Source organism: Aulonocara sp. 'chitande type north' Nkhata Bay, linkage group LG11 (genome assembly GCF_057382095.1).
Source record: "Aulonocara sp. 'chitande type north' Nkhata Bay isolate Kocher_YH1m ecotype deep benthic linkage group LG11, A_spYH_male_GT1.1, whole genome shotgun sequence".
Taxonomy (NCBI): Eukaryota; Metazoa; Chordata; class Actinopteri; order Cichliformes; family Cichlidae; genus Aulonocara; species Aulonocara sp. 'chitande type north' Nkhata Bay.
Window position 1 is genome coordinate 31,753,449 of NC_141354.1, and position 17,997 is coordinate 31,771,445.

The 17,997-nt window shown below is 35.1% G+C and overlaps 3 protein-coding genes across 7 annotated transcripts; all 3 read left to right on the plus strand.

Moving 5' to 3' along the window:
• Window positions 1-440: 440 nt before the first annotated feature.
• On the plus strand, window positions 441-5,831 carry LOC147319497 (C-type lectin domain family 12 member B-like). Of its 2 annotated transcripts, none has more exons than XM_086312164.1 (7): window positions 441-575; window positions 1,155-1,244; window positions 3,570-3,683; window positions 4,238-4,507; window positions 4,596-4,759; window positions 4,887-4,999; window positions 5,112-5,831. In XM_086312164.1, exons 1-7 carry the CDS (start codon window positions 512-514, stop codon window positions 5,236-5,238), a joined length of 942 nt encoding a protein of 313 aa, XP_086168290.1. In that variant the 5' UTR covers window positions 441-511; the 3' UTR covers window positions 5,239-5,831. The 2 variants fall into 2 exon arrangements, with proteins under 2 accessions (XP_086168290.1, XP_086168291.1); XM_086312165.1 differs by having other exon boundaries at window positions 4,355-4,507.
• A 1,358-nt stretch (window positions 5,832-7,189) lies between these two features.
• On the plus strand, window positions 7,190-11,857 carry LOC147319498 (struthiocalcin-1-like). Of its 3 annotated transcripts, XM_086310034.1 has the most exons (8): window positions 7,190-7,275; window positions 7,364-7,467; window positions 7,883-7,960; window positions 9,851-9,937; window positions 10,263-10,532; window positions 10,621-10,784; window positions 10,912-11,024; window positions 11,137-11,857. In XM_086310034.1, exons 3-8 carry the CDS (start codon window positions 7,915-7,917, stop codon window positions 11,261-11,263), a joined length of 807 nt encoding a protein of 268 aa, XP_086166160.1. In that variant the 5' UTR covers window positions 7,190-7,275; window positions 7,364-7,467; window positions 7,883-7,914; the 3' UTR covers window positions 11,264-11,857. The 3 variants fall into 3 exon arrangements, with proteins under 3 accessions (XP_086166160.1, XP_086166159.1, XP_086166161.1); XM_086310033.1 differs by having other exon boundaries at window positions 7,233-7,467; XM_086310035.1 differs by having other exon boundaries at window positions 7,233-7,467; window positions 10,282-10,532.
• Window positions 11,858-13,176: 1,319 nt separating this feature from the next.
• LOC147319499 (C-type lectin domain family 4 member G-like) lies at window positions 13,177-17,587 on the plus strand. 2 transcript variants are annotated; one of them, XM_086310037.1, is made up of 8 exons: window positions 13,177-13,309; window positions 13,398-13,501; window positions 13,918-13,995; window positions 15,814-15,900; window positions 16,071-16,265; window positions 16,354-16,517; window positions 16,645-16,757; window positions 16,870-17,587. In XM_086310037.1, the coding sequence occupies exons 3-8, from the start codon at window positions 13,950-13,952 to the stop codon at window positions 16,994-16,996; spliced, it is 732 nt and encodes a 243-aa protein (XP_086166163.1). In that variant the 5' UTR covers window positions 13,177-13,309; window positions 13,398-13,501; window positions 13,918-13,949; the 3' UTR covers window positions 16,997-17,587. The 2 variants fall into 2 exon arrangements, with proteins under 2 accessions (XP_086166163.1, XP_086166162.1); XM_086310036.1 differs by lacking the exon at window positions 13,177-13,309 and having other exon boundaries at window positions 13,319-13,501.
• Window positions 17,588-17,997: the final 410 nt, after the last annotated feature.

Consider the following 17,997-nt stretch of genomic DNA (forward strand, 5'->3'; position numbering starts at 1 on the left):
GGGGGAAATTTGGAGATCAGTATCATGCCCAACATCCAGAATGGAGAAGACGGGGGGTCAATTTAACTTTCTCCAATGAGCTACCACAGCTGCCCCAGTACACCACATAGTGTATCTAGTAGAATTTCTGGTGACTCATGTGGTCTATCCTGAGATAATCCCAGTCCCTAAAGTGATAATGTCTTTATTTGAACGGTTATTATATAACATGCTATTTTTTGACTCTAACATATTTTTGATGGTGTTGTGACTCTGCTTTGCATATATTGTTATAGAAATCACTTTCCAGTATGTACACTGCCTCCAGTATATTTTCACAACTTTGAGGTTTATACTGATCATGACATGCATGCAAATTATTTTCACACCCATAAGGAGAAGTTGGCAATAGAAACAGACATGACACGTCAGAAGATTCAACCCTGTCTCTTATTTTGGTTCCCTGTGGCTCTTATAAAGGGCTATTTCTCTGTCTACAAGTTACACGAAGCTCAACGGAAAGTCTGCAAGGATGGCAGAGGAGGAAGTTAGCTATGCCACAGTCAAATTCAAAAAAAAGAAACATTCAACAAAAGGTAAGTTTTTCCAATGCACTGCATCAAAAATATATTCTAAGCTACTTATGATGAATAAAATTGCAAATTTACTTAATGTTGATTTGTTTTAAACAGTTTTCTGCCGTAACAATGACTAGAAAAAATATCAGTAGAAATCAGCAAATAAGATCTTGAGCTAAGTAGGATTTTTACACTGATATTTTAAGACCTTGGTGCCTGAACCACTTCAACTAGTGGCTTGGGGATCTGACTTGAATGTGTCCTAGATGCCTCTTAGGTGAGGTGTTTCTGGCATGAAACTCTGTGACAGACACAGAAAACACTGGAGAGTTTACGTCTCAGCTTGCTTGGAACATCCTGTTTTTTTCCACCAAAAGGAATGGAGGAGGTGGCTGAGAGAGAGGTCTGTCCATCTCTGCTTGGACAGCTCCCAGCACAACCCCAGTTAAGACACTGAATTGTGTCAACACTGAACAAATAGCTGTCCAAAATAATTAAATAAGCATTTGCATGAAAGCAAACATCCAATATTTCAATACAATAAGGTTTAGAAAGCCTTGTTATATGATATCTTATGAATGCCAATCAACCTTTCAGTTAAAAAGGAGGAAACGGTTTATAATGAAGTGGAGGTGAAAATGAGCAAAGGAGCAAATGAAGCAAAGGAACAAACTCCGGACACAAACGGTGAGTTGAAAAAAGAAAACACAAATCCACCGTAAATAAATGTCCAATACAGTGAAAATTTCTAAAACTGTCAGTACAAGAAGGTGTGACGAGGAGTACTGATGAGTTTGGGTGTCTTTCAAACTGGAGCATTTCCCTAACAGGGATTTAATGAAGAGACATGAAGTATCCTGAGTTTTACAATTAGATTCAAACAGTGGACGTTCTTCTCTTACAATCATTTTTACCAAGGTTTTTGAAGGACAAGTGGTATTTAACAGTTTAATAATAAAATGATTTTATCATTCATGCTCATAGTTAGGAGATGCTCCTTATAAGGTGTACGTTCCAAAAGATGGAGAACAGCATGAGTTACATTGTGTAAACGCGCATTTCAAAGCTGATATGTGGCTTCAGCTGTTCCAGACACTCAAATGAAGTGCTTCCTGTTTTTTAACTAACCGCTGTGTTTAAAATGCCATCATTTGAGACAGCGAGACAAAAAGGAAATGTTGGACTTATAAATAGCAACATTGAATAATCAATTAACCAATAAGCAAATAGATAAAACAATATATTTCTGTTATTTAGATTTTTATGCCAGACAAGAAGAACGTTTACTTCAGTTTCATTGCCCTACATGAATAAAATAAGTATTTCAATGTTACAATATTTGTTTTAAAGTGGACATGAGACACCCTTCTCTCTAAAGAAAAAAAAACGATCATAGATTTAGCACTGTCTACAAATCTGGATTCAACAAATAAGTGTTTAAAGATTTTAGAGCATGTTTAGCGCCATCTTGTGCCAGCATAGAACATGATGTCACTGGGTTGGTTGCTGGAAAGTTGTGTCAGCAGGGTTCATAATTCACGGCTGTCACGTGGGTTATCAGGATGTATACTAGTTTCCAGAAGAGCTCCGCAAGCATGTGTGAATAAAAAATGACAAAACTGGTCATTAGTTTTCAAAAATACATTGAGCTACAATAGTTTATATATCATAGTGAGGTATGTGTATTTCAATCTTTGTACATTCATAAGTCATATATTCAAAGGTTTGTTTTAACTGCTAGCCTATTACATACATATTTTTTAAGTTTCCACTTTGGATTTCCACTTTAACAGAATAAATATTTTGTCATTTAAGGCACTTTTAAAGATCTCTAGAAAGGACAGAATGAGAGTGACAGGTGACTGTCAATGATGACAGAATAATGTTTCATTGCACTAGCATGAGGGTAAACGCATCTTCTTGGTAAACACATTACACATACAGTAACAATAATAATAAACTGTCTTGTTTTTGCGTAACAGTGGCAGAAATTTCTCTTTCTCACATGTTAAGAAATCTGCTAAATTAGAAGAAATCCAAACATTCTCTTGTTTCGTATTATAGTACAACACGTTACTGGTTAATTTCACAGTGTCAGCTAACTAGTGGCCAATAACTCAGCAGAAAACAAGGACACTAGAACTAAATCTATTTATAATGGATGCTCCCAACCCTGTCTGCAATGAGCTTTATGTTAAAAACAAAAGAAAACAAAGCTCCATCTCTTAAGAAGTAGTTTTTTAGTTGTTTGCGTGTTAGCGATTAGCACTTTATTTATGCAATAAAATGTTCTCTCTTTCCCAAAACACATGTAGACAGTTTATGGCAGAACTGATTACCATATGCGCATCACACCATAAATTTAACTAAGTTTCTCACCGAAGTGTGATCGGGAATCCTAACATCCATCAGCATGTCCACAGGGAAAAGATTGCCTACAAGATTGATTGCCACACTTTTTGGAAACCTTAATTTCTTATTTAGATTTAGGAATCGTTAGCTCACATTATCTCACTGAGCATATTTCTTAACAATAGAAGTGAGAAAAAGCGAAGTTCGATTGTAAACACTGTTTTTTTTTTTTCATGCTGACATGCTGTCAGGACTTCCAATCATGTTCGACATAAAACATGCCAGGGGCTGCCACAAAGAGTTTTTTAAGACAATTTTTTTGTTTTAGTGTCCTTGTTTTCTACTGAGATATCACTTCTGTCACTAGTTAACTAAGATAAACTAATGTAAGTCTATTAACAACAGCCAAGCAGCGCAGTGATGTTACGTTCTGTACTGGCACAAGATCCTGCTAAACATGTTCTTATCTCTAACTTCAAACAGTTATTTCTTGTCAGTTACTTCTTTGGCTTCACAGACACTGTTACATCTAGTATAGTTTTTTACATATGGGCTCCATGGTGTAAATTAGCTCCAATAAATGTGTTTCATGTCCACTTTTAAACTATTTGACATTTTTATCAAGTCTTCACTAACTCAAGACTATAAATATTTTGCCAGACAAGACATCAGACAGAACTATGAGCAGACATGGCCACTATAAACAGTTGGCTTGTTGTTTGGGAATCATTTGTGTCATGTTGGTGTTGGGCATCATAGCAGTCACTGTCTACCGTAAGTATGAAAAAGATCATTTCATGTATAAAAGATGTGTTTATTATCATTATTAGGAGTAGTAGTATTATTGTTGTTGTTGTTGTTGTTGTTGTTATACAAATTCCACATTTCTTGATCAGGACAATTTCAGCTATGATTTTTGAAATGTTTTGTTACTCATATAACTGGTTTATTTTTAGAGGCAACCTCTAACAACGATATTTTGACAGACACTTAGAAAATATTCTTTAACAACAATGAATGAGGCCAATGTGGATTTGAAGACAATCTACAAGGAATCCAGAGTACAAATACAGAGACAAATCTGAAAAGCACAAAGATAGCTATTAATGCCCAAAAATTGGGAAACCTGAATTAGAACAGACAGAAGATGTTTTGAACAGTGATAAAATTACAGAAACAAAATGGAAAAAGAAATAAAACAACATAATGGAATTTCTTTAGGGGCTTTAATAATAAGTTTGCACATTATTAACTGACAATTACTGAACTCGCCTGAAGCGGTTAGAAGAAAACCAAACAGCTAACTGTTGCCAATCACAAACTGATAGATCTATACTGCAAACTCAGCTCAGACACTGAAGACTTGAGGAGGAACCAAACCAACCTCATTCTCCAGATTCACAACCTGACACGAGACTCTACTCTCTTGGAAAAACAACTTGCAGAAAACCAGGAGCTCAAAAAGAAAAATGAGGAGCTGGAGACAGAAAAGAAAAACCTAACAGAAATAATACAACAGATGACGACACCATGGATTGAGCTCAATGTTAGTCGAGCTCAGTGGAGCATTGATGCCTACTGTCCCAAAGAAAAAAATAGTATGTTCCAAATATATTTGTACAAAATTACCTAATTTAACATAGATATGCACTGATGTTGTTTATTAACCGTTCTCTATTCTTGCAGACAGAAAATGTAATGCTTGTCAGGCTGGTTGGTTATATTTTGAGTCCAGCTGCTATGCAGTTAATAATGCTAAACCTGCTGAATGGAAAACCTGGGAAGAAGCTCGAGAAAACTGCAGCGAAAAGAGTTCAGATTTAGCTGTTGTTATTAATGAAGACGAAAAGGTACTGAGAGAACTGTGGGACTCTTTATGACAGACTTCATGAAAATAAAAATATAATTTCTTTAGATTGAAAGCTTTCTTAGAGCAAATTGTTTAAATAACTCTGACAACTTTCTCTCTGTCCTCAGGAAACTGTCATTAAAAACAGTTGGAAAGATGATAAAAACAAAGTATACTGGATTGGTCTGAGAGTTGAAGATGGGATATGGAAGTGGCTGGATGGAAGAGATGCGGCTAATAGGTACGAGACACTTTGAATCAATAGAAATTTCAAGTATTTCCCAAATCTGTGATAAATCAATTGCAGTGTACCAGTGTCCATCAGCCTTGAGCAGAATTCTTGTTTTCCTCAGCTCCTGGATGAATCAGCCTCCTTCTGATGGTCACTGTGCAATCTCTGTACAAGACGAAGGATTTAAATCAGTGAGATGTGATAAGAAGAACGCATGGATCTGCAAAAAGAAAGCTTTGTCTGTTTGAATACTGCAGTAAAACTTCAGAGGACTTTTGGATAGTCTCAGTCTCAAAATATAATATTAATGATGATATTAATAACTGGTCAACAGAGGGCACTGCATTACTTCAGATCAATGAGTTGTTCCCTGAAGTATCTGCACTGAGATTTTTTCATGTTGCAATGATAGTTATTGTTAAGCTATGTTATATTAATGACAAATGTTTTAGTCAAGCCAAGAACAACACTGTTCAAACTGCTGTAACATGTAGAAGAAGGACAGCTGGCCTCTACATTTGGACTTTGTTAATCAGTCACAGTGTCAACATCAGCTACAGAGCAGCAGAGAAGAACAGGAAGTTCAGCTTATAATTGAAGTCTCATGTTGTGTATTTTGCATATTGTTATCATATCAGCTTGACTTTTTTTAGTGTTGATAGTAAAGTTTTGATTTTATTCATTTACATTGATTGAAATGAAATTATGGATCCATCCTGCTTTGTATCACCAGCTCAGCCTGGTGGTGGTGCTGTAAGGGTTTGGGGGGTATTTTCTTGGCACACTTTGGGTCATTTATGCCAACTGAGCATAAATAAAAATGGCACAGTCCACCTGTGTATTATTGTTGAACATGTCCATCTCTTCATACCCACAATTCTTTTGGCTGATTCCAGCCAGATAAAACACTATGTGAGTTCACTATAGTCAAACTGCCTCCACAGTCACCAGATTTCACTCCAGTATCAACCTTTCAAAAAGATTTTGAAAATATGTTTTTTAATCAATTTTTGATTTAAGTATTTATTCATGGATGAATAATTCATTTTGAAATATTGATTTATAAATAGTGTTTTTATTCTAAATTAAATTACTAAAAAAATAACTTATTTTATTAATATTTAAACAAATAGAAACACTTAAAACCCATTCATAAATCAATTTACAGATGCACATTATATTACACAATATTATTATTTCGCACAGGAGTCTTTATTTCTCTTGTGGTCCTACATAAAAATAGCACAAAGTATGTGGAAGTAGTCAAAGGCCAAAAAATGTGTGGAGCACTATTTCGTGAATGCTAGCTTGAATTTACATTTAAATGCTGTGTAACATTCACACAATAATGTTCCTGTTTCTCTTTATTATTCTAGTTGCTTCTGCATGTTTGTGTGGCTTTTAACTGCTTCCACATACTTTGTGCTAATTTCATGAAGGACCACAAGAGTCTCGCTCATCGAAATAAAGAATCCTGCGCTTCACAGCATTAACACAACTAAATCTAAAGTTGTCTAAGCTGACTAAAGTTATCATGTTTTTAATGGTGAGAGCTGCTCCACATGGTTTAAAAAGTGTCTTATTTGCCTTGACACATGTATTCTCTTCCCCACAAGCATCAACATTTTGTGATTTTTTTTCATGAAAAACAGGGAGCATGGGAGTTGGTTTCCTTATTTTGAGGCTTAGTTTGAACTTAAGCAGGTTGTCTTGACTCTATATACATGTCTAAATGCAATGAATTGATGCCTTGTGGTTGGCTCATTAGTTCTGTGTGGTGTGGGGAATTCACATCATGGATTTCCAGCTGGCAAATCTGCAGCAAGTGTAAGATGCAATCATATTAATAATAATCTCAGGAATATTTCTTGGACCTTGTTGAAGAATTAATGGAGTTATAAAGGCAAAGCCAATGTCATCTCAGGACAAGCAACGTGTGCCTAATAAAGTGTCCAGTGAGTGTATATGACAAAAACAGAGGTTAGTTAGAAGTTACACTGGTGAAGCAGCAGTTTACTATGATGCTCTGTGGTATTTCTCAGTGTACAAGTCACAAGAAGTGTCTAGTCACTGGTACATAAGAACACCCGGTCTTCAGTTTGAAGCCATATATGGAATCATCTTACATTCTCAGGCAAAAGCAGAAGCTGGTATAAGACAGACTGGGCACTGAGGAAGTTTATTATGATGCTCTGTGGTATTTCTCAGTGTACAAGCCACAAGAAGTGTGTCTAGTGACTTGTAGATAAGAACACCCCGTCTTCAGTGTGAAGCCATAAAAGAATGTAAGATTCAACACATCTCACATCCTCACGCAAAAACAGAAGCTTATTGCTATTATGATAATTATTATGTTCTATTGTTTAAACACAGTGCTATTGCTCAGTGTACAAGTCCCAAAAAACTCAGCAGCGGGGCGGTAACTACGGCAGAGGAGAAGGTCATATTAAGAACTAACAAATGAACACAATCAGCAGGTAAGCTAAGCTTTTCAAATGCAGTGTATCAAAAAAGATTTTCTAAAACTCAGGGCTATTGATGTGAATCAAAGTCTGCATCTCTATGTGATTACTGTTTCAAGTCATGTTGGTTTAGGTGATGTTTTCTTCAGTAATAGTAAAGAGTAAAAAAAGACTGTAAGCAAATCCAGTGGGTCAGATACTGAGATATGTGCTGCCACATCAAAGGCAAACTTTCCCTGTACAATCTAAGGCAAAGTTCCAGAGAAAAAATACATTTCTAAAAAGAGCTATGATGTCTCCAATTAGATTTAAGATGCTGAATTCTGTCAACATTGAGCAAAAACATTTTGTTCATTCAAAATGACCTAAAGTCTAAGAAAATTGTGGTTGTTTGAAAACTGCTTAACTCCATTACTCTTTAAACTCTCAGTAAAACAGGACAAGGAAGCTGCACGTGAAGAAATGAAGGTTGAAAATAAAGCAACTCAACAAGCTCCTGATACAAATGGTGAGTTATAAAAAAAAATTTTTTTTAAAAAAACAACAACAACAAAAATCAAACAAAATCACTCTGTGTTAACACAACTGGAAGGAGGGATGGGAATCGAGAACTGGTTTCCAGTAGTCCAATTCCCTGGGATTGTTAGTCTGCCGGCCCATCAATCACACTTATCAGTTCTTCTGCTCTCAATGTGATCAGCTGATGTTACTTTGTGCATCATATGAAAAGTATGAGATCCACTATTATTGGAGTTTATTCAGATCGTGGGCTTTGTATTTCAAAGCCCACCCTGCTACAATGACACACATTCTCACTGATATTTTGATACACCTGCCATTTCCCACACCAAGTCATTATTTCATGCCAATACCTTTATTTTGTGAAAGACAGGTTAGATTTGTAAATCTAAAATTAAAGCTCTCAAGTTGACCCAAGCAATTTAAACCTCCAAAATTAATGTTAAAACATTTTATTTTGATTAAGTAAACACAGTTCTTCAAAACGAAACATGACAAAATTCTCTCTCCACGAAAGAAAGAAAGAAAGAAAGAAAGAAAGAAAGAAAGAAAGAAAGAAAGAAAGAAAGAAAGAAAGAAAGAAAGAAAGAAAGACTGCCTGACTGACTGACTGAGCATTTGTCCAGAAGAACATGAAATTAGGATAAACATTGAGGGCAAAGCAGAACACAAGATGAAAGGAAATCATAATATAATTAAGATACAATGAACAATCTTGTCTTGATGCATGCTCAATCAGGAAATCCAAAAAACTTAATTCTGTTCATCTGGACGTCGCGTTTTCATTGAGAAAAATGTTTCATTACTCATCCAAGTGACTTCTTCATTCTCAGCTGAATGCAGGTTTCTCCAACTTAAAAAACACTACATTTGCATAATGACTGAAACTAGCACCACTGACTACAATATGCATATTGTAATGAACACTGACCAGTGATAATTGATGAAACCATGGTCAGACATGCAGTCAGCTGAGACAGATCGGGAGACATTGTAGCAAAGACTCCTGTAATACTTTAGTTTTCCTTCTTCAAGCTGACAACAGCAGGAAAGATCTTTGTTAAAACAGCATTTATAACTTTTAATTGACTGGCGTTCGTGCATCAAGGTGTTGCACTAATGTGTTTACTACTTTGAGGAAACTGAAGTAATACGAAATTCTGTCTATAATCAGATCTGCCTCCAACATTATGTTTAATTGGATATTATAAGCTCTTGACATAGATTTTTCATAAAACACTTTTGAATAAATTACCAGATGTCAGTCATATTTTTGTTAATCTCTGTTCCTGGACTTTGTAAAGCAATTCTTACCAAAGGCCATTTGTGGACAGAGTATTTAAAACAGAAATGTACCCATGAAAAGGAATTAAATGTTTAAAACTGTGTAACCTTTGACTGAAAAGAAATAAAAATATTATACAATGGAATACAAGTTTTTGACCATGTTTCTGAATTTTAGGGCTTTTCAAACAACATTTTTTAAGATGTAATATCTCCCACAAAGATACAAAACAGAAATGACAAAAGCTGTCATTGACCCTGAGTTTTTTGTCTGAGTTTGGAGTTTTTGTGTTTACATTTTTGTCTTTTTCTGTATATATAGTGTTCTGAGTTTTGGGGGTCTGTATTACATTTAACAAGGTTTAGCTTTAGTTTTGCCTTCAGGTTTTCTGATTTAGTTTTCTCTGTGATTATAGATTTGTTCCAAAGTTAAATCATTTCTTTCTGCCTCCAATATGTAGTTTGTGCTTGTACATAACAGAACAATGCTTAAATAATAAGGGATCTTTGACACATTTCATTGTATTCTAAAGAAAACTATGAATAATTTTGGTTGTTGAAATAACTTTTTTTTTTCTTTTTTTTTTTTTGCCAGATAAGAAGTCGTCTTGTAATAAATCTTTTCCATCATTAGCAACATGCTGGGGAATTCTGTTACTAATTATGGTCCTTCGATTCTACTGTGAGTATAACTTTAAAACTACACTTTGGTCTGACGTGTGTAAGGACAAAGTAGTGTGATGTTTTATATTTGATTGTGTTTTGGTAACAGTTATTGTTGCACTAATTTACAAGAAACATATAAATATATTCAAACCCGAAACCAACTGCTGTTCTTTGTGACGTGATAAAATTACAGAAACAAAATGGAAAAAGAAATAAAATAACATAATGGGATTTCTTTAGGGGCTTAGAGTTTGCACATTTTTAACTGACAATTACTGAACTCGCCTGAAGCGGTTAGAAGAAAACCAAACAGCTAACTGTTGCGAATCACAAACTGATAGATCTATACTGCAAACTCAGCTCAGACACTGAAGACTTGAGGAGGAACCAAACCAACCTCATTCTCCAGATTCACAACCTGACACGAGACTCTACTCTCTTGGAAAAACAACTTGCAGAAAACCAGGAGCTCAAAAAGAAAAATGAGGAGCTGGAGACAGAAAAGAAAAACCTAACAGAACAAATACAACAGATGACGACACCATGGATTGAGCTCAATGTTAGTCGAGCTCAGTGGAGCATTGATGCCTACTGTCCCAAAGATAAAAACAGTATGTTCCAAATATATTTGTACAAAATTACCTAATTTAACATAGATATGCACTGATGTTGTTTATTAACCGTTCTCTATTCTTGCAGACAGAAAATGTAATGCTTGTCAGGCTGGCTGGCTTCATGTTAAGTCCAGCTGCTATGCAGTTAATAATGCTAAACCTGCTGAATGGAAAACCTGGGAAGAAGCTCAAGAAAACTGCAGAGGAGAGATTTCAGATTTAGCTGTTGTTATTAATGAAGAAGAAAAGGTACTGAGAAAACTGTGGGACACTTTATGACAGACTTCATGAAAATAAAAATATAATTTCTTTAGATTGAAAGCTTTCTTAGAGCAAATTGTTTAAATAACTCTGACAACTTTCTCTCTGTCCTCAGGAAACTGTCAGTGAAAAGAGTTGGAAATATGATGTAAACAAAGGATACTGGATTGGTCTGAGAGTTGAAGATGGGATATGGAAGTGGCTGGATGGAAGAGATGCGGCTAATAGGTAAGAGACACTTTGAATCAATAGAAATTTCAAGTATTTCCCAAATCTGTGATAAATCAATTACAGTGTACCAGTGTCCATCAGCCTTGAGCAGAATTCTTGTTTTCCTCAGCTCCTGGATCAACCAGCCTCCTTCTGATGGTCACTGTGCAATCTCTGTCCAAGACGAAGGATTTAAATCAGTGAGATGTGATAAGAAGAACGCATGGATCTGCAAAAAGAAAGCTTTGTCTGTTTGAATACTGCAGTAAAACTTCAGAGGACTTTTGGATAGTCTCAGTCTCAAAATATAATATTAATGATGATATTAATAACTGGTCAACAGAGGGCACTGCATTACTTCAGATCAATGAGTTGTTCCCTGAAGTATCTGCACTGAGATTTTTTCATGATTGCAATGATAGTTATTGTTAAGCTATGTTATATTAATGACAAATGTTTTAGTCAAGCCAAGAACAACACTGTTCAAACTGCTGTAACATGTAGAAGAAGGACAGCTGGCCTCTACATTTGGACTTTGTTAATCAGTCACAGTGTCAACATCAGCTACAGAGCAGCAGAGAAGAACAGGAAGTTCAGCTTATAATTGAAGTCTCATGTTGTGTATTTTGCATATTGTTATCATATCAGCTTGACTTTTTTTAGTGTTGTTAGTAAAGTTTTGATTTTATTCATTTACATTGATTGAAATGAAATTATGGATCCATCCTGCTTTGTATCACCAGCTCAGCCTGGTGGTGGTGCTGTAAGGGTTTGGGGGGTATTTTCTTGGCACACTTTGGGTCATTTATGCCAACTGAGCATAAATAAAAATGGCACAGTCCACCTGTGTATTATTGTTGAACATGTCCATCTCTTCATACCCACAATTCTTTTGGCTGATTCCAGCCAGATAAAGCACTATGTGAGTTCACTATAGTCAAACTGCCTCCACAGTCACCAGATTTCAGTCCAGTATCAACCTTTCAAAAAGATTTTGAAAATATGTTTTTTAATCAATTTTTGATTTAAGTATTTATTCATGGATGAATAATTCATTTTGAAATATTGATTTATAAATGGTGTTTTTATTCAAAATTTAATTATTAAAAAAATTACTTATTTTATTAATATTTAAACAAATAGAAACACTTAAAACCCATTCATAAATCAATTTACAGATGCACATTATATTACACAATATTATTATTTAGCACAGGAGTCTTTATTTCTCTTGTGGTCCTACATAAAAATAGCACAAAGTATGTGGAAGTAGTCAAAGGCCAAAAAATGTGCGGAGCACAATTTCGTGAATGCTGGCTTGAATTTACATTTAAATGCTGTGTAACATTCACACAATAATGTTCCTCTTTCTCTTTATTATTCTAGTTGCTTCTGCATGTTTTTGTGGCTTTTAACCGCTTCCACATACTTTGTGCTAATTTCATGAAGGACCACAAGAGTCTCGCACATCGAAATAAAGAATCCTGCGCTTTACAGCATTAACACAACTAAATCTAAAGTTGACTAAGCTGACTAAAGTTATCATGTTTTTAATGGTGAGAGCTGCTCCACATGGTTTAAAAAGTGTCTTATTTGCCTTGACACATCTATTCTCTTCCCCACAAGCATCAACATTTTGTGATTTTTTTCATGAAAAACAGGGAGCATGGGAGTTGGTTTCCTTATTTTGAGGCTTAGTTTGAACTTAAGCAGGTTGTCTTGACTAATATATACATGTCTAAATGCAATGAGTTGATGCCTTGTGATTGGCTCATTAGTTCTGTTTGGTGTGGGGAATTCACGTCATGGATTTCCAGCTGGCAAATCTGCAGCAAGTGTAAGATGCAATCATAATAATAGTAATCTCAGGAATATTTCTTGGACCTTGTTGAAGAATTAAGGGAGTTATAAAGGCAAAGCCAATGTCATCTCAGGACAAGCATCGCGTGCCTAATAAAGTGTCCAGTGAGTGTATATGACAAAAGCAGAGGTTAGTTAGAAGAGACAGAGTTACACTGGTGAAGCAGCAGTTTACTATGATGCTCTGTGGTATTTCTCAGTGTACAAGTCACAAGAAGTGTCTAGTCACTGGTACATAAGAACACCCTGTCTTCAGTTTGAAGCCATATATGGAATCATCTTACATTCTCAGGCAAAAGCAGAAGCTGGTATAAGACAGACTGGGCACTGAGGAAGTTTATTATGATGCTCTGTGGTATTTCTCAGTGTACAAGCCACAAGAAGTGTGTCTAGTGACTTGTAGATAAGAACACCCCGTCTTCAGTGTGGAGCCATAAAAGAATGTAAGATTCAACACATCTCACATCCTCACGCAAAAACAGAAGCTTATTGCTATTATGATAATTATTATGTTCTATTGTTTAAACACAGTGCTATTGCTCAGTGTACAAGTTCCAAAGAACTCAGCAGCAGGGCGGTAACTACGGCAGAGGAGAAGGTCATATTAAGAACTAACAAATGAACACAATCAGCAGGTAAGCTAAGCTTTTCAAATGCAGTGTATCAAAAAAGATTTTCTAAAACTCAGGGCTATTGATGTGAATCAAAGTCTGCATCTCTATGTGATTACTGTTTCAAGTCATGTTGGTTTAGGTGATGTTTTCTTCAGTAATAGTAAAGAGTAAAAAAAGACTGTAAGCAAATCCAGTGGGTCAGATACTGAGATATGTGCTGCCACATCAAAGGCAAACTTTCCCTGTACAATCTAAGGCAAAGTTCCAGAGAAAAAATACATTTCTAAAAAGAGCTATGATGTCTCCAATTAGATTTAAGATGCTGAATTCTGTCAACATTGAGCAAAAACATTTTGTTCATTCAAAATGACCTAAAGTCTACGAAAATTGTGGTTGTTTGAAAACTGCTTAACTCCAATTACCCTTTAAACTCTCAGTAAAACAGGACAAGGAAGCTGCACGTGAAGAAATGAAGGTTGAAAATAAAGCAACTCAACAAGCTCCTGATACAAATGGTGAGTTATAAAAAAACTTTTTTTTAAAAAACCGACGACAACAAAAATCCAACAAAATCACTCTGTGTTAACACAACTGGAAGGAGGGATGGGAATCGAGAACTGGTTTCCAGTAGTCCAATTCCCTGGGATTGTTAGTCTGCCTGCCCATCAATCACACTTATCAGTTCTTCTGCTCTCAATGCGATCAGCTGATGTTACTTTGTGCATCGTATGAAAAGTATGAGATCCACTATTATTGGAGTTTATTCAGATCATGGGCCTTGTATTTCAAAGCCCACCCTGCTACAATGACACACATTCTCACTGATATTTTGATACACCTGCCATTTCCCACACCAAGTCATTATTTCATGCCAATACCTTTATTTTGTGAAAGACAGGTTAGATTTGTAAATCTAAAATTAAAGCTCTCAAGTTGACCCAAGCAATTTAAACCTCCAAAATTAATGTTAAAACATTTTATTTTGATTAAGTAAACACAGTTCTTCAAAACGAAACATGACAAAATTCTCTCTCCACGAAAGAAAGAAAGAAAGAAAGAAAGAAAGAAAGAAAGAAAGACTGAGCATTTGTCCAAAAGAACATGAAATTACAATAACAATTGAGGGCAAAGCAGAACACAAGATGAAAGGAAATCATAATATAATTAAGATACAATGAACAATCTTGTCTTGATGCATGCTCAATCAGGAAATCCAAAAAACTTGATTCTGTTCATCTGGACGTCGCGTTTTCATTGAGAAAAATGTTTCATTACTCATCCAAGTGACTTCTTCATTCTCAGCTGAATGCAGGTTTCTCCAACTTAAAAAACACTACATTTGCATAATGACTGAAACTAGCACCACTGTCTACAATATGCATATTGTAATGAACACTGACCAGTGATAATTGATGAAACCATGGTCAGACATGCAGTCAGCTGAGACAGATCGGGAGACATTGTAGCAAAGACTCCTGTAATACTTTAGTTTTCCTTCTTCAAGCTGACAACAGCAGGAAAGATCTTTGTTAAAACAGCATTTATAACTTTTAATTGACTGGCGTTCGTGCATCAAGGTGTTGCACTAATGTGTTTACTACTTTGAGGAAACTGAAGTAATATGGAATTCTGTCTATAATCAGATCTGCCTCCAACATTATGTTTAATTGAATATTATAAGTTCCTGACATAGATTTTTCATAAAACAGTTTTGAATAAATTACCAGATGTCAGTCATATTTTTGTTCATCTCTGTTCCTGGACTTTGTAAAGCAATTCTTACCAAAGGCCATTTGTGGACAGAGTATTTAAAACAGAAATGTACCCATGAAAAGGAATTAAACGTTTAAAACTGTGTAACCTTTGACTGAAAATAAATAAAAATATTATACAATGGAATACAAGTTTTGACCATGTTTATGAATTTTAGGGTTTTTCAAACAACATTTTTTAAGATGTAATATCTCCCACAAAGATACAAAGCAGAAATGGCAAAAGCTGTCATTGACCCTGAGTTTTTTGTCTGAGTTTGGAGTTTTTGTGTTTACATTTTTGCCTTTTTCTGTATATATAGTGTTCTGAGTTTTGGGGGTCTGTATTACATTTAACAAGGTTTAGCCTTAGTTTTGCCTTCAGGTTTTCTGATTTAGTTTTCTTTGTGATTATAGATTTGTTCCAAAGTTAAATCATTTTTTTCTACCTCCAATATGTAGTTTGTGGTTGTACATAACAGAACAATGCTTAAATAATAAGGGATCTTTGACACATTTCATTGTATTCTAAAGAAAACTATGAATAATTTTGGTTGTTGAAATAACTTTTTTTTTTGCCAGATAAGAAGTCGTCTTGTAATAAATCTTTTCCATCACTAGCAACATGCTGGGGAATTCTGTTACTAATTATGGTCCTTCGATTCTACTGTGAGTATAACTTTAAAACTACACTTTGGTCTGACGTGTGTAAGGACAAAAGTAGTGTGATGTTTTATATTTGATTGTGTTTTTTTAACAGTTATTGTTACACTAATTTACAAGAAACATATAAATATATTCAAACCCAAAACCAACTGCTGTTCTTTGTGACCTTATAGTCTCCACAGTTTTAGAAAAACGGATCGCAAACTTGACTGAAGAGACACAGACGCTCAAAAAGAAAAATGAGGAGCTGGAGACAGAAAAGAAAAACCTAACAGAAATAATACAACAGATGATGACACCATGGATTGAGCTCAATGTTAGTCGAGCTCAGTGGAGCATTGATGCCTACTGTCCCAAAGAAAAAAACAGTATGTTCCAAATATATTTGTACAAAATTACCTAATTTAACATAGATATGCACTGATGTTGTTTATTAACCGTTCTCTATTCTTGCAGACAGAAAATGTAATGCTTGTCAGGCTGGTTGGTTATATGTTGAGTCCAGCTGCTATGCAGTTAATGATGTTAAACGTGCTGAATGGAAAACCTGGGAAGAAGCTCGAGAAAACTGCAGAGGAAAGATTTCAGATTTAGCTGTTGTTATTAATGAAGAAGAAAAGGTACTGAGAGAACTGTGGGACTCTTTATGACAGACTTCATGAAAATAAAAATATAATCTCTTTAGCTTGAAAGCTTTCTTAGAGCAAATTGTTTAAATAACTCTGACAACTTTCTCTCTGTCCTCAGAAAACTGTCAGTAAAAAGAGTTGGAAATATGATGGAAACAAAGGATACTGGATTGGTCTGACAGTTGAAGATGGGATATGGAAGTGGCTGGATGGAAGGAATCTGACTAATAGGCAAGAGACACTTTGAATCAATATAAATTTCAAGTATTTCCCAAATCTGTGATAAATCAATTACAGTGTACCAGTGTCCATCAGCCTTGAGCAGATTTGTTGTTTTCCTCAGCTCCTGGATGAATCAGCCTCCTTCTGATGGTCACTGTGCAATCTCTGTACAAGACGAAGGATTTAAATCATTGAGCTGTAATGAGAAGAACCCATGGATCTGCAATAAGAAAGCTTTGTCTGTTTGAATACTGCAGTAAAACTTCAGAGGACTTTTGGATAGTCTCAGTCTCAAAATATAATATTAATGATGATATTATTAACTGGTCAACAGAGGGCACTGCATTACTTCAGATCAATGAGTTGTTCCCTGAAGTATCTGCACTGAGATTCTTTCATGTTGCAATGATAGTTATTGTTAAGCTATGTTATATTAATGACAAATGTTTTAGTCAAGCCAAGAACAACACTGTTCAAACTACTGTAACATGTAGAAGAAGGACAGCTGGCCTCTACATTTGGACTTTGTTAATCAGTCACAGTGTCAACATCAGCTACAGAGCAGCAGAGAAGAACAGGAAGTTCAGCTTATAATTGAAGTCTCATGTTGTGTATTTTGCATATTGTTATCATATCAGCTTGACTTTTTTTAGTGTTGTTAGTAAAGTTTTGATTTTATTCATTTACATTGATTGAAATGAAATTATGGATCCATCCTGCTTTGTATCACCAGCTCAGCCTGGTGGTGGTGCTGTAAGGGTTTGGGGGGTATTTTCTTGGCACACTTTGGGTCATTTATGTCAACTGAGCATAAATAAAAATGGCACAGTCCACCTGTGTATTATTGTTGAACATGTCCATCTCTTCATACCCACAATTCTTTTGGCTGATTCCAGCCAGATAAAACACTATGTGAGTTCATTATAGTCAAACTGCCTCCACAGTCACCAGATTTCAGTCCAGTATCAACCTTTCAAAAAGATTTTGAAAATATGTTTTTTTATTTGGAATTTGAAAAAGCTTTTATAAATGAGTTAAATGTTAAATGTTTTTATTCAGAGGTTAATTTTTTTAGTAAATAGTTGATTTAAGTATTTATTCATCGATGAATAATTCATTTTGAAATATTGATTTATAAATAGTGTTTTTATTCTAAATTAAATTATTAAAAAAATAACTTACTTTATTACTGTTTAAATAAATAGAAACATTTAGAACCCATTCATAAATAAATATACAGATGCACATT